We start from the raw sequence: 16,492 nt of genomic DNA, 5'->3' as shown, positions 1-16,492 counted from the left end.
TTGCTGGAGTGACATTAGACAAAATATGCTGTGCTGCGACATTGAAGAATGTCCACACGTTTACAAGACACTACTGCCTCCAATCTGCGCAAAGGGAGGATGCAGCGGTTGGACAGGCTGTGTTGCGTCATCTTTTTAATTAAGGTCAGATTCTTTAAATTTCATAAAAGAATGCCCTCTTGTGGTTTTCTTTCTCTAATTTGACTTGGATTAAGTAATCAAACAACTGTATTTGACAATTTGTACCTTAATATGATTTATGAGATATATGTTAATGGTTATGTCAACTCTCTCTGTTTTAAAATTTCTAAAGAGTATAATGCTCGGTGCATGCATTGTGTAAAAGGTAGGGGATAACTATTGGGAGTTTAAAAGTACATGTCTCCCACCTTCCTCTAACAACAGTACAATTAGGGTACTGCTTACTATTCTGATTCAGGCATGCACATCTATGAAAGATACCCCAATACTGGATAAGAAAACAAGTTACTTACCTGTAACTACAGTTATCCAGTACTAGGATCATTCATAGATTTAAATGCAACCAACCCTCCTCCCCTTGGAGTCAGTTCTCATTGATTTGGGGTATACTTACTTACCACTTGTGCTTGTCAAATCTGAGGAGAACTTGCCTCTGCTCGGAGGGTTCTAGAGGGTGCTGGCAGCTGATTGGCTGGTGCCAACTTTTGTTCCTTTTTTGAAAAGGACACAGATAGGCTACTAATATACGTCCTTTTGCCCTTTTTCAGCCTATTTATTATTTATGGCACTGCTTTTGTATTTTACTTTGGGACTCACATCTCAACGACGGGGAATGATTCAGACATGTGAATCTGTGAAAGATACCAATACTGGATAACTGTAGTTACAGGTAAGTAACTTGTCTTCTTTTTCTCTGTTGCAAAAAATAATTCTTCTACTTTGACTAGACTTCCTTTACATTTCTCTGTCATGTGGATAATCTCTTCATCTGAGAGAAAGAAACCTGTAACAGATACCTATAAAATCTGTGTGGTATGTTTGCTTCCCTCCCACCAGCCACTGACTGTGATATCATCAAATAAATGTCCAAAAAGACATTAAATGAGAGAGAAGGCAATTGTCTAAGAGGCGTGCTGTAGGACGTGAGAGCTGAAGTGGAAAGAAGAAGAAGTAGAGGAAGAGACTACAAAGAATTGTCGCTATTTCCCATGCATCCTCTGAAAAACATCAAGGAGGTAGATCAAGGGACAAAAGAAGACATCCTCTTCACTGTAGGAGGTCATTGAGATTGCAGTTGAAGCCATTGCACCATTCTGCTTTCCTTCAAGTGAAAGATCTACAATTCGTTTAGGTTAGTTGACGCCATAATTCATAATAATGTCGAGAAGACCGTGAACGCATCGCAAACCTTATCAGCGTGAAGGACACATAATACACAGTTGACCTTCTCGCCATTGAATAGACTTCATTTGCTGTCAACAGCTACAACATTGTTGTAAAAAAAGGGGCGATTGTCTACATCCCTCACAAATCTCTAAAGCGTGGTCTATTTCAGAAGTCTGTAAGGAATGGTCTATTTCAACATTTTCATCTTCTCAAGCTGTATTATCTTCTCCAAAAGATGAACAAAATAGACCCATAAAGAGACGAAAAGAAGAAGCAAGGTCTACCCCAACAAACAGATGACGACCTGCTTAATCCCCACATCCGGTTCAGTCACTATATCAGCCTACCACTCTGATTGTGTCTCTCAAGGATCAGGTACAGACTCCTCTGATACCACTTAATATTTCACCACCAACAAAACCATTCAAGGGGACTTCTATGTCTCCTATTAGAAGATGGAAACCTCCATCTCCACGCAAGTCGCAAGAGCTTCAAAGAAATAGATAATTGTCTCCTGGTGTTTCTCCGAAATCAATAATAACCAGATCAAGATCACAATCACACACTCCATTTACAGACATTGATACAAACTTGTCATCATATACTTCAAGTTCACCGGCTCATTCACCAACTCAGGAAAACTTTAGAAGCTATGACAGTGGTACAACTGTAGTTGCCTCTAGTCCCAGGACATTTAGAAATAACAGAAGAACAATTTTAACTCCGCCTGCAATATCAGTATAGGAACAGTGTTAACTTACAAAATATAGACCTCATGACCTGCACCCGTCTTTCTTAGACAGGATCCTTATCCTGATTCAGTAGTAGTAACAGCAGTCAGACGAAAACATGCTTCTTCACTAGAGTCTGCCAGAGGATAGGGTCCCCAGGTCCTATTTTTGCCCAGGGAAGGGCGCTGTGTGAACCCCTCCCAGTTCATAATGTGGCCGGGCCCCGGGAAATGGGGTTGCCTGCCAAAATTGGCCCGGGGATAGGGCTGGGTCCTACATCCCTAATTATTAATTGAATATGGGCTGAAGTCAATATTGGCTGGACCTCTGGAGATGGGGTCCCCTGGGCCAGAAATTAGCCCGGGGAGTGGGACTGCGTGCCAGCCTTCCTGCTTGCAATGTGGCCGAGCACCCAGAGGTGGGGTCCCTGGGGCCAAATATAGCCCATGGAAGGGGCGGCGTGCCCCCTCTTGGGTTGGGTGTCTTTGGGAGGATTGTCCACAGGTCCTGGCAGCAGGCTGTGCATGGCGTCAGGTGTGCTGCTTGAGGGGGGGTTGGCTGCTGGCCCATCAGCAGGCCCTGTGATCAACCCTCCCATAGGCAGCCAACCCTAAGGTAACTATTACTTGTGCCCTCGCCATGCACTGCTAATTACCCCACATTTTACATCACTCATGATATCTTCTTTGACATTATTGATAATATCACCGTAAGATTTGCTGTGAAATTATTGATGAGAAAACTGTGCATGGCGGAGGTGCGAGCTGTAGTTACCATAGGGCACGAGTTGTAGTTACTTGAGATAATTCTTAACTATAACTGCTTAACTTCTATGTTTTTTTGTGTTTAAAATCTGAACCTAACTGTAACAGCCTTGTAACATTTGAATTTTAAGGACATTTCTAAGGTATTTTTTGCTCTATATCCTAACTTTAACATCCCTGTATCTTTTAGTTATATATTAATTCAGTCATAACTGTCTATCCCACCAGCTAACTTGACACTTATCAACCTCATTTGCATGTTATTTGCTCCATTATCAGTCAGACTAAACTGCCGGTCTAAGAGGCTGCAAAACATCTACCATGTGCCTTTAACCACATCGCCATGGTGCGAATTCGTCCGTGGCGCGGGCGGGCGGGGCTAGGGGGTGAGTGCGGCGCTCCCTCACTCATGACGGCTCCATGCCGTCATGAGTCACGGGCGAGCTGTGCTCATGACGGCGTGGAGCTGTCATGACCCCGCCCACTTACTAATTTGCCCGCACAGGCGGGGAATTAGTGCCGCGCAGGCAAAGCGTGGGCGGAGCGGCAGTTAATGACGGCTCCACGCCGTCATGAGCACACGCCGCCGGTGGCGCATGACGGCGTGGAGCTGTCATGCGCATCGAAGTGGTTAACTATTTATGCAATCAAAGAAACATTCACCCAGTTTTATTTGCATTACACCATATAGCTTCTGTTGATGTCTTAGGCTTTTCTGACTTTTGTTTTTTGTTTGAGACCAAATCTCTGAGTTGTAGACTAAACTGTTGGTCTCCCATATTTAGCCTGTGGTTTGTATAGGATTATAAGGTAATGTTGCAGCCTTGCTCCTATAATTTGTTATGTTTCAGTTCATGTGATATGTTCAAATCTGTTTATTTTTTCTGTGTAGCATAGTGTTAGGGCAGGCCACACACCCTCTACTCTGTTCAGTACCAGATATTTGTTTCTTGGTCAGTGTGCTGGGTAGTGCTGCAGATACTTATCTGCACAATCTGAGATGTATGTGGTTCTTTTCCATTATGTGTAATGTGAAAAGGTCTCTGTCCAGGGTTCAGTTCTAGTTGTTTTCTGCTTTGTCTGACCGTTTAGGTGGTGTCATTCACCTGTAATTTATTTCTGTTTCAGGCTTACTCCCTTGTAGACCGTGAGGTTGGATACTGCCAGGGCAGTGCATTCATCGTGGGTTTGCTGCTCATGCAGGTTTGTACTTGGTTTCCATTTGAAGTTTGTGCTGCTTTACCAATATATGATTAGTGCACTCTACATGTAAATTTGTAACCACCATTTTCTTATCTAATAGAGACTTCTAGCCTCCGATTCCATACATTATCCCCAGGCGTCAGATTGAATACTGAAATTGTTAATGAGCAGTATGCCTGTGTTGCCTGTAGATGGCATCATTAGGCACCGCTTGGGGTCGTCTGCGTCATCCGTGCCAGACGTTTTTTTTTAAATTCTTTTTATTATTGACATCTTCAATAGTTACAAGTATATATCAATTTTTACAATAGTCATGTGTTACATTTCGTCGTGTTCGTACATTCTTATCTATAACTTATGAGTGTTGCCCAACCCTGTGTTTATTCTACCTCTAGTGCTGAGTGTCTCACTGCTTGGGGTGGTATTTACAGATATTCCCTCTACATTTGTTCCATTTATCACAAATCTGCGACCAATTCTTGGGACAGCTGTGCGACATGTATACCGTCTTCTCCATTACTGTAGGACAGTAGGGTCTGCTTCCTATGGTCACCCCCACTTTTTGCTGTGAATTTCTGGTTTTTCGACTTTAGTGTGGCTGTGGGCCTGCTAATCAGACCCACAGCCCAGCTGTTCTCTCTCTAAATTGATACCATGTACTTTAGGTACATACCTGATTGGGTATTGTGTCACCTTTGTGAGCCCCTGTATATTGTACCATAGGTACCCAGGGCATAGGTGCATCCAAGGCCTACCAGGGGCTGCAGCATGTATTGTGCCACCCCTGGCTGGCCATCCAAACTGACACCACAGGCTGATCACTCAGCTTGGGTAAGGTGGTGTAATCACCCCTTACTTAGATACAGTATATCTATATCTACCATATATATACACACATAGTAACCTATAAGTCACTCCTATGGCAGGCCTTAACAATCCTGGAGGCAGAGTGCTTGGTTTTATGTGAGAGGGTACCCTAGCATGAGCTGAGCCCCTCTGCAGCTTTCGGAACCATCTCCTTATAGCTGTTCTATGATATAGCCATACCATATACTTTTAAGTGCATTCTAATCCTCGCGGTTAATGCTAACTTTGGTTTGGCTTTATCAAAACATGTCGTGTAAGGTGTCAAACGCTTTGGAATACTACTCCCCCCCCCCCCCGCCAATTCTTGCGGCGGGGGTAGCATTCCACCCTTCTAGAGGGAAAAGACATGTATGTTCCTGCTTTACCCGGTTAAAATTAAACAGAGCCCCAGCATCACAAAATGGACACGAGTCTGACCTCCTGCTACTGGGAGAAACTCCTGCAAGGGAGACCTGGACAATAGGTTTCCTGTCGAGGGAGGTACTAGCACCTCCCCAGACAGCCTATAGTGTATTGGGGCAGGGTGGGTTGAATGGAAAGATGCTTTTCCAGACACTGCCTGGGGCACACAAGGTGCTCCATGCATAGCCCGGTTCAAACCAGTTGCTGGGGCACTCCAGCCACACTCTGGCGCAAAACTGGACAAAGGGAAAGGGGTGTAACCACCCCCTTCCCAGGTCCACCCATAGGAGGTACCTAGCAGGTAATCCAGCCCATTATCTTAGTATAAAGATAGGAGCTGTGTCCACAACTCTGATACGAAACTCTTGGACCTTCAACGTTCTATTTTGACTAGAAGACTGAAGACATCTCCCTTATGGTCAAGGAGTGACCACCCTGTGCAAACAGGCACCACCAGTAACTTGCCGGTCTGCTTTGTCGACGCTCCCGCCGGAGCCCGAAGACTCAGCGACACAGGAACTGGACTCTCAGACTTCTCTGACTCCGACCCACATCCACAGCAAAGCTGAGACCCGTGGCGGTCACGAGAGACGTGGGACCGGATACCCTGGACAACCTGCATTTTGCTAACAGTGCACCTACCGAGGCACCCTCGCAGTTGTGCATTGGGGTACGAGAAGCCCCAGATCCGAACTCCATTTGCACCGAAGCTCAGCCCTCCACACTCCACGAGTGCCGTGTGGGGCCCGCTTTCAGCTCAACGCGTCTTCCGGGTTGCTAACCCGCCGGTTAGTGAGCCCCCTGAAGACAAACCTTTGAAACCAAACTGCTTTCCTGGTTGCTCCAGGCTTGCTCCAGCTTCCCTGTAAAGGAGAAGCTCCTCAGACCTTGCTGGTCTGACCCGAAGCCAATCTTCACTTCCTGCGTGGATTGCATTGGCCAAGGCTTGTTGGGTCCAATCTGGATACCGACACCGCAGTCAACTAGATCCTTAGTGGGACAGCTCGAATCCAGCTCCTGGTAGTCGTCGACGCCTCCTGGTCCTCGTGGCTGCAGAGACCAGCTTCACCTCTTCACCTGAGATCATCGCGACATCGCTTGGTTCCTTCCTGGTTCCTGGCTAGTGACCCAGACTCTGTCCCCTCTGCTTTCAGGTTCTTCACTTCACTGATCCACCCTTGGATCCACCCGGACACTCTTCCACTGGCCGCCTGCAGCACTTCTTTTGCAGATCTCCATTGAAAGCATCGACAAACCCCGACACGAAAAGAGCACCCGGCTTCCCTGGGTGAGGTAACTCGAGTACTCCGGTGCTCCCGTGGGTATTGACTCTCCAAGTGTCCTAGTCTATAGAGGTTTTGTCGCAGTCCATCCGGAAGTGCCCTTAAACAGTAACTTTGTAACTTCTTCGTTCTCCATTATAAGTCAATGGTAACTCGCGACTGTGTTTAGACACTGCACACGTCTTCGTGGGTCTCCTACTTCCTAACCTTTGGTTGTCTAGTGTAGCCCCAGCGATTCCCTAGGTCCTAGGCCTATTCACTATTTCTGAAGTGGTTCTTATACCACTTACTTAGTATATGGTTTTTGAGGCCCCTAGGGCATAACTGTATTTATGCAACTTATCGTATGCTAATTGAGTAACTTGTGATGTACTTCGATTTCTGACCTCATAAAGAGTGCAGAGGGGTTGCGTTAGAAATAAATACATATAAATTTGATATATACCTTGTGTGGTGTCCTTTCATTTGTTATTCCAGGGATTATAATTGGTAAAACAGCTTGCTTCACATGCTCTCTGAAGTCTTAGCCTATGACTGCTGGTCCATGCTACCACTAGGATAGCTTGTCTATAAGGTTGACTTTACAACCACCATCAATAAGGGTCGTTTAGATTGGTGCAAGGTGCCCACTAGAATAGTGGACATCATATGCCAGACTAACGTCTCACATTGGTGTGCAGCGGATAGGAGAAGAGCTTGCTGTTGTTTTACCATATAATCTCAAGATATCATTTGAAAGATCACATTAAGGTACCTGTAGGTACATATAAATTAAGATCTTATAATACTTTAAGTCCACTGAACTTAGCGGTTGTAGAGGAAAGGGCTTAGCGCACACTGACTACAGCTCCTAGAGAGGTTCTAGTAGGATACCATTTAGTGTAGGTAGGTGCACACACCACACCTCACTAGAAAATGTCCTTGGAAGTAGGCCCTAGTGGAGCTCTTCAAGAAGACATAAAGAGGGTACCCTCTAAGTATGACTCATTCACTTTTAATGAACTTAGAAGCCTGTGTGCAGTCAAAGTTAAAACAAGGACAGAGTCCAACCTTTAACCACTTGATAGATCTCTTAGTGGCTCATGATGTAGACCCAGGGAACCAAGGTAGTGGAGAGGGGGCCGGGCCATCCATCAACAGAGGAAATTCCAACTGGAGAAGACCCAGTGTCTCTGATGGGGATGATGACCAGGATGCAGTAGATGAACCTGACCTGGGCAACACAGTACTATCTGGAGGTGGAGAGGGCCATGGAAGGCCCCCCTCTAACCTTCCAAGTAGGCCTAACCGTGGAAACAGAAGGAACAGATAACTGTCCATTGGTTCTGGTCATTCTGATTCCTCAGTAGGCTCCAGTGCCTCTGCTAGGAGGAGGATGACTTTCCCTCAGAGGAGAGAGCACAAAGCTAGGATGAAGGAAGTAAATCCTAGGATCAAGAGGCAAGACGTTGCCCTTGTAAAAGAGACCCTGGCTCTTGAAAGAGAGAAAAAGTTGAGTGGGTTAGAACTCACTGGTGGCATCAACATTCCTAGAGATAGAGAAAGGTCTTAAGACCATAAAAACCTAAATAAGATTGTCCCTCCCTACAAGATTGGGGATGACATCCACAAGTGGATAACTGCTTAGTAGAGGGCCTGCAAAGTACAGCAGGTACCCCAGAGTCAGTGGGCAGCAATCTTATAGCTCTCCTTTTCAGATAAAGGAAGATACAAGCTCCTCACAGTTAGTGATGAGGATGCTAACAACTACACTGTCCTGAAGAGTGCTCTGATAGATGGGTTTGGCTTAACCACTGAGCAGTATAGGTTGCTACTCAGAGACACCCAGAAGACACAGACTCAGGACTGGACTGACTTTGTTGATTGTGCTACTAAGGCTCTGGAAGGCTGGTTACTGGGCAGTAAGGTCAATGACTATCCAGGATTGTATGATTTGATTATGTGGGAACAGATTCTTAATAATTGTCAGAACCAGTTATTGCCTCAACACCTGATTGACTCTGATCTGACCTCTCCCCAAGAATTGGATAAGAAGGCAGACAAATTGGTCAGAACCAGGGTGAAGCAGAAGGTACAGAACCAAGGTGGTGATCAGAAGAAGCAAGACCAAAAGGGTGGGGAGAAGCAAAAGACCAGAAGTCTTCGTCAGGTCCCCAAAAAGCTTTTAATGATGGGGGTTCTAAGAAATCCAAAAAGAAAGAAGGTCCAAAGAAACCATGGTGAAACTTTTGTAAGTTTAATACTCACTGGACCCGTGATTGCACCAAAAAGGAGACCGCTCCAGCCACCATTGCCCCTAAGGCAACTGTTCCCCCAAGTACAGCTAATAGTGGTGGATCTCAATAGAAGGGTGTAATAGGTTTAACCCTGGGAACTGAGGTGGATTCTGGTCTAGTCAGAATACCAACTCAAGCTGTTCTTCTCTGTGATGTGGACATGGGATGTGGACATGGCTATTTCCTCTACTGTGAGCCCCAGTAACTTGGGCAAGTACAGACAGACTCATTTAATTAATAACAAAGTGGCTCAGGCCTACAGGGACACATGTGCCAGTGTTACAATGGTGACACCCAACTTTGTGGACCCTGGACAGATCATACTAGGTGACCATTACCTAGTGACCAATGCAAGCAATGTCACTACCACCCATAGTATGGCAATTGTTAATTTCTCCTGGGGGGAGGTAACTGGCCTAAAAAAAGTTGTTGTTAGTTCAGACCTCCCTGTAGAATGTTTGCTTGGCAATGACCTAGTATCTGCAGTCTGGTCTGAAGTGGAGTATAGGACTCCTGCAGAGATGTTGGGTATATCAGTTCATGTCCTTGCTGTGACCAGGTCACAGGCCAAAAAGTGCAACACTGAACAGGCCCTGGATCCTGAAATAATGGACCAGTTGCCTACCAGTAGGAGAAGCAGTAGGGTTAAGGCAGTGCCTTCCCCCTTGCCTCAGAATGAGGACCAGCCTTCCAAGGAAGCTGATTATGAGACCCAAGAAGGAACTGTCCTAGAAGAGCTTGAGCCTGATCAAGTTAAGTTTCTTGGGACAGAGGGACCTTCAAGTTCGCAGATCTGAGGCAGGCGCAGTTGGACTGCCCTTCTCTTGAACCCCTCAGACAGCAAGCTGCTGCTGAGGCTACTCGGAATGCTAATGGTACCCACAGAGTGTATTGGGATGAAGGTCTCCTGTATTCAGAGGCTAGAGACCCCATCCCTGGTGCTTCCAGGAGGGTGCTCATACCTTTGGCATTCAGGGGCTTCCTTCTCACCTTAGCCCATGATATTCCCCTAGCACAACATCTTGGCCAGAACAAGACTTGGGACAGGCTTGTCCCTCACTTTCACTGGTCTCACATGTCAGAAGATACCAAGGAGTTTTGTCGCTCCTGTGTCACCTGCCAAGCCAGTGGCAAATCAGGTGGCACCACAAAGGCCCCCTAATACAACTACCTGTGGTGGGGGTTCCCTTTGAAAGAGTAGGGATAGACTTTGTTGGGCCAATGGATCCCCAAACAGCATCTGGGCACAGGTTTATTCTGGTGGTAGTGGATCATGCCACCAGATACCCAGAAGCTATTCCCCTGAGGACCACAACAGCACCTGTTGTGGCAAGAGCCCTCCTGGGAGTTTTTTCAAGAGTGGGTTTTCCGAAGGAGGTTGTCTCAGACAGAGGTGCAAACTTTGTCTGGATATTTGACTGCTATGTGGAAAGAGTGTTGAGTGAACTACAAGTTCACCACACCCTACCATCCACAGTGCAATGGTCTAGTTGAGAGATTCAACAAGACCTTAAAGGGCATGATTAAGGGTTTACCTGAAAAGCTTAGGCGAAGATGGGACATCCTGCTGCCCTGCCTTTTGTTTGCTTACAGAGAATCCCACAGAAGGGGGTTGGTTACAGCCCTTTTGAACTTCTGTTTGGGCACCCTGTAAGAGGACCCCTTTATCTGGTGAAGGAAGGATGGGAGTTACCTCTCAAAGCTCCAAAACAAGACATTGTGGATTATGTACTTGGTCTCCGCTCCAGGATTGCTGAGTGTATGAAAAGGGCATCCAAAAACCTTGAGGGTAGCCAGGAACTCCAAAAGCCTGGCATGACCAAAAGGCTGTGCTGACTGTTTACCAGCCAGGACAGAAAGTGTGGGTAATGGAACCAGTGGACCCAGCAGCATTCCAAGACAAATGGTCTGGACCCCACACTATTGTTGAACAAAAGGGAGAGGTAACCTATTTGGTTGATCTTGTAACTCCCAGGAGACCCCACAGGGTGCATCATGTCAACATATTTAAACCATATGTTGACAAGGCAGACCTGGGCTTGCTCATGGCTACTGATGAGGGACAGGAGGAGGAGAGTGACCCTCTCTCAGACCTGCTTTCTCAGAACCCTGATGATGGGTCAGTTGACGGTGTATCCTTGGCAGGCAGCCTCACTGATCAGCAGCAGAAGGACTGCAGACAAGTTCTACAGTCCTACAGCCATATGTTTTCTCTGGCTCCAAGTCATCCTACCTGGTTCACTCATGAGGCGGACACTGGGGACAGTCTGCCTGTCAAGAGTAAAATCTACAGGCAATCTGATCATGTCAGGGACTGAATCAGGACAGAGGTCCAAAAGATGTTGGAGTTTGGAGTCATTGAGCCCTCAGAGAGCCCTTGGGCCAGTCCTGTAGTCCTAATGCCTAAACCTCACACCCAAGATGGTAAGAGAGAGATGAGGTTTTCCGTGGATTACAGAGGTCTCAATGCTGTCACTATGACAGATGCCCACCCAATACCAAGAGCAGATGAGCTCATTGACAGATTGGCTTCTGCCAAGTTTTTGAGTACATTAGACTTGACAGCTGGCTACTGGCAGATCAGACTAGCTGATGATGCAAAAGCTAAAACAGCATTTTCAACCCCTGGAGGTCATTATCAATTTGTGGCAATGCCCTTTGGTCTGAAGAATGCACATGCCACATTCCAAAGGTTGGTGAACAAAGTCCTCCCAGGTCTGGAAGACTACTGTGCAGGTTATCTTGATTATATTGCTGTATTTAGCTTCACTTGGGAGGATCACCTGATCCACCTGAAGAATGTTTTGGAGGCCCTGCAAAAGCCAGGCCTAATTATCAAGGCTACCAAGTGCCAGATAGGGCAGAGCAAGGTTGTATACCTGGGCCCCTGGTAGGTGGTGGTCAGGTTCAACCATAGGAGAGCAAGATCCAGACCATAAAGGACTGGACTGCTCCCACCACCCAGACACAGGTCGGAGCTTTCTTGGGCCTAACTGGGTACTACAGGAAGTTTGTCGAAAGTTATGGGCCCATTGTGACACCTCTCAATGACTTAACTTCAAAGAAAATGCCAAAGAAAGTTCAGTGGACAGAAAGCTGTCAAAAGGCATTTGATGACCTGAAGCAGGCCATGTGCACTGCACCTATTCTGCAAAGTCCAGACTACTCCAAAGAATTCATTGTTCAAACAGATACTTCTGAATTGGTTGTGGGTGCTGTTCTTTCACAACTGAATAAAGATGGCCAAGACCAGCCAATAGCTTTTATTAGCAGAAGGCTGACCCCTAGAGAGAAACGTTGGTCAGCTATTGAGAGGGAAGCCTTTGCTGTAGTTTGGGCCCTGAAGAAGCTGAGGCCTTACTTGTTTGGTACTCACTTCAAGATTCAGACAGACCATAAGCCCCTCTTGCGGCTAAATCAGATGAAGGGTGAAAATCCCAAACTTCTTAGGTGGTCCATTTCCCTACAGGGGATGGACTTTACAGTGGAACATAGACCTGGGACTGACCATGCCAATGCAGATGGACTCTCCAGATATTTCCACTTAGAACATGAAGACTCAACTGGTCAAAGTTAGTTTAATGTCCCTGCGTTTATTTTATTTTTGGGGGGGGGGGGGGGTTGTGTAGGAGAGTAGGGTCTGCTTCCTACGGTCACCCCCACTTTTTGCTGTGATTTTCTGGTTTTTCCAATTTTTTTTTTTTTTTTTTAAACCTTTATTTATGAATGCACAATACACAGCGTCTGCCTACAACCCCGCAGGGCCGGCCGCTGGTCAAAAAGTAAATTTGGAGACAGTACGTCATTAAAGCAATCTCTCGAGACTACATTGTCGGATGGAACATAGCACCACATCAAAACAGGATAAGAAAGGTTTAATTTTATGATTTTGTCGAAAAGAACAACAACACACAAACACATGGTATCATATTGGCAAGGGTCGCAGGAAGGGGGGAAAGGGGGGAAAGATCGCTAATGAATAGAAAAGAAAGCACATATGGCGAGGGGGGGGGGGGCGAGCATGAGGGAAAAAGCAAAGGCTATACTGGAAATTAGAAAAGGAACGTCAATCATGGAGCAGAGGGGAGAGGAACCTCATAGTCCAGCGGAGGGGAACAAATGTCTCCGCGGTACGAATTCCACTGAGCCCAGACCCTGGACCATTTCTTGGGACGCCCCGCGCCTCATATACAGTTTTTTCTCGGATCATGCACCAGTCCATGTTCTCTTTCCAGGCACTGAGCGATGGTAATCTAGGGGAGCCCCAGAGCTGCGCTATATCTCTCTTTGCGACCATGTTGCCCAGAGTAACCCATAGTGTCTGTGCAGCATTACAATCCGACGGTTCTCACACATTGAGCAGGCAACGTCGTGCTTCGGGAAGGAGTGGGATCCCGGTGACACGACCCATAACGTCATGCACCCTAGACCAAAAGGCAGCAATCATCGGGCATTCCCACAGAACATGAAGGAAGGTACCATCCATACCACATCCACGCCTGCACCGTCCATCTGAAACCAAACCCATTCGCACCAGACGCATTCCGGTCAGATACACACGGTGGAGGATCTTCAACTGGACAAAACGAAGCCGAGCCGGGATAGCCACCTCCTTAGGGGAGGATACAGCCGACTGCCAGTCCTCGTCGTCGAGTTCGAGCCCGTCAGTCGTCCAGGAAGCACAAAGTTTCTCAAGTTGGTCAGCCCTGTTGTTGATAAGCTTTTTATATATTAAGGAAATAGTGCTATCGGGGACATGGCCGTCTAAAACACGATCCTCCAAAGGGGAGGACTGCGGGATATCGGTACCAGATGGAAAGACGGAGGACAAGGCATGTCGAACCTGCATATACCCGAAGTGCTCCCTATCGTCGAGCCGGTATTCCAGTTTCAATACCTCGAAGGATTTAACAGCGCCCCGTGCCCATAGATCCTCCACCTTACTGATCCCAATCATGTCCCACTTCTCAAATCCTTTCGTCTTCCACAGATTACCCAAACGATCCGAGTCATACAATGGCGTCATACGTGTCAGCCTACCACCCCAGCCCGTGGCCACAGTAGCATCTCTCCATGCCCGCACTGCACACTTCGTTGGGCCTGTAAGGAGTCGAAAGGGCGTCTTTGAGTACAGAGCCCTATTAAAGTTGCCACCGGGCAATAATAGTTTATCCAAAGCAAAGGCGGGAGCAGGTTCCGAAGCGTACATCGCATGGTTGATAGCGCTCAGGTGTGAGGCCCAGTAATAGCGTCTAATATCCGGCAACGCAATGCCACCATCATACCATGAGAGGGTGAGCTTGGACAAGGCAATACGAGCACGGCCATCCCAAATCAGTTGTCGCTGTAAACTCTCAACCTCACGGAAGTAGCGAGCAGGGACAGGATCGAAAAAATTCTGCAGGGCGTAAAGAAACCGGGGGAGCGACATCATTTTAAAGAGTGCCGCTCGGCCCAATGGGGATAGGGGCAATTCACGCCACCGTCGCACGTCCTGCTTGAGTCTGCGGAGCGGAGCATACAAGTTCCGCTCATAGCTGACCGAAGAGACCATAGAGACATAGATCCCCAAATACTTGAAGCCGTCAGTCGCTACCAATATGGGAAACCTGCGTGGCAGAGGCGGCAGCGCCCCGGCTATGACGTAAACACAGGACTTGGTCCAGTTGATGACTAATCCCGAGTTCTTACCAAAGGATGTGAGAACGTCGAAGAGGACCTTAAGCGACTTTTGAGGGGAAGTAAGATAAAGAAGGATGTCATCCGCGTACAAGGAGACACGATCCTCAAGATCTGGAGACCATCTGATCCCCTTAATAGAGGGTTCCCACCGAAGCCACGCAGCAAGGGGCTCAAGTGCCAATGCGAATAGAAGCGGGGAGAGCAGACAGCCCTGACGAGTGCCACGGCCTAAGGGGAAGGGGTCAGAGCATCTGCCATTTACAACAACCTGAGCCAATGGTCTTTCGTAAAGGAGCCTGACCCATGCGATAAAGTTAGGACCAAAGCCAAACTTAGCGAGAGCCGCCCAGAGATAGGGCCATTCGATAGTGTCGAAAGCCATAGTGGCGTCTAAGGAGGCGACCACTGCCGGCTCGGCGAGAATTGGAGCCCTCGCGAGAACACTGTGGAGCCTACGCAGGTTAAGGGCCGTGTTCCTATGCGGGATGAAACCGGATTGATCCGGATGGATCAAGTCGCAAATCACCTTCAGAAGCCGATTGGCCAGAACCTTGGCCAGGATTTTGGGTTCCGCGTTCAGGAGAGAGATGGGGCGGTAGGAGGTGCAGCGGTCACGAGGCTTGCCATCCTTATAAATGACCACTATGGTAGCCAGGCGCTGCTCAAGGGGGAGGCTTCCAGCCTCCACCGCCTCGAGAAACATGTTGCGCATATGGGCGGCCATCTTGTCCGGACAAAGTTTGTAAAGTTCAATGGGCAGTCCATTTGGGCCCATCGCCTTTCCCGAGCGTAAAGAGCGGATAGCAAGGGCAATCTCATCAACGGTGAAAGGGGCCTCCAAGACAAGACATTCTTCATCTGAAACAGTAGGCAGGGCGATATCACGCAATAGCAGCCTGGAATCAGCCTCATCCCGATCACTAACAGGCGTATAAACCTTCCGGAAGTGGTCCACAAAGCAATCAACAATTTCACCAGGGTCGGAGACACTCTCACCGGATTCGCGAACAATGACAGGCACAACACGACTCGCTCGTTCAGCCTTATCCAGCCATGCCAGGAGCTTGCTAGCTTTGTCACCCACATCATACAGTCGGCCTAGTTGATTAGCTCGCATCAATTTAGCAGCATCAGTGACACAGGCTTTGTAGTCGGCTTGTTTTAGTTCCAAAGTGTGCAACAATGCAGGCGTGTCATCCCCACCCAACTCACTTTCAAGCGCAGTGATCTCAGTTTCAAGAGCCAGAACAGCCTCCCTCTTTACCCTACGCTCAGCAGCAATGAGTGATAGAGCGGAACCCCTGATAACCGTCTTAAAGGCCTCCCAAAGAACAGTAGGGGAGGTGACCGAGCCCACATTCTTATCGAAGTAACAATCAATTGCCTTCACCAAATCTGAGCGGAGCCGGGGGCTACGGAAATGCCAGGGAGGGACCGGGGGGATCCTGTTGCCAAGCAGACCACCCACAGAAATCTTAATCATCAAGGGGGAATGATCCTAGATACCCCGGGGAAGATGTCGTACCTCCCGGACAGTGGACAGAGTGGAAGCTAACATAAAGAAATAATCGATACGAGAGAGGCTGCCATGCGCACCAGAGTGAAAGGTATACTGCTGGAGTGTGGGGTGCAGTGAGCGCCAAACATCCACCAGGCCAAAAGTATCAGCCATCTCATTGAGCCACATCTGGGACGGCAGCAGGACTCTAGGGGGAAGTCGATCACATTCACCAGACATAACAGAGTTGAAGTCCCCGCCCAAGACTAACAATCCATCAGGAAGGCCAAGAAGAGTCCTGCCAAGATCAGCATAGGTGGTAGCCTGCAGCCCCGGAGGAATATAAACAACAACCAGCACAATCTGTCGACCCTCCCACCTCCCGGAGACGGCAGCATACCGCCCGCGGTCGTCAAGG

The 16,492-nt window shown here is 47.7% G+C and overlaps 1 protein-coding gene across 1 annotated transcript in view; it reads left to right on the top strand.

Annotated features, from left to right (window-relative positions):
- EVI5L (ecotropic viral integration site 5 like) overlaps nt 1-16,492 on the top strand; it is a 1,294,704-nt gene that overhangs the window by 423,504 nt on the left and 854,708 nt on the right. Inside the window, exon 6 of the mRNA XM_086928161.1 lies at nt 3,992-4,066. Coding sequence (XP_086784287.1) covers nt 3,992-4,066 — 75 coding nt within the window. The remainder of the gene's footprint in view (nt 1-3,991; nt 4,067-16,492) is intronic.

The sequence above is a fragment of the Lissotriton vulgaris genome, chromosome 1_1 (genome assembly GCF_964263255.1).
Source record: "Lissotriton vulgaris chromosome 1_1, aLisVul1.2, whole genome shotgun sequence".
Classification (NCBI taxonomy): Eukaryota; Metazoa; Chordata; class Amphibia; order Caudata; family Salamandridae; genus Lissotriton; species Lissotriton vulgaris.
The sequence above is the reverse complement of the archived record's forward strand: the minus strand, read 5'-3'. Positions and strand labels throughout refer to the sequence as shown.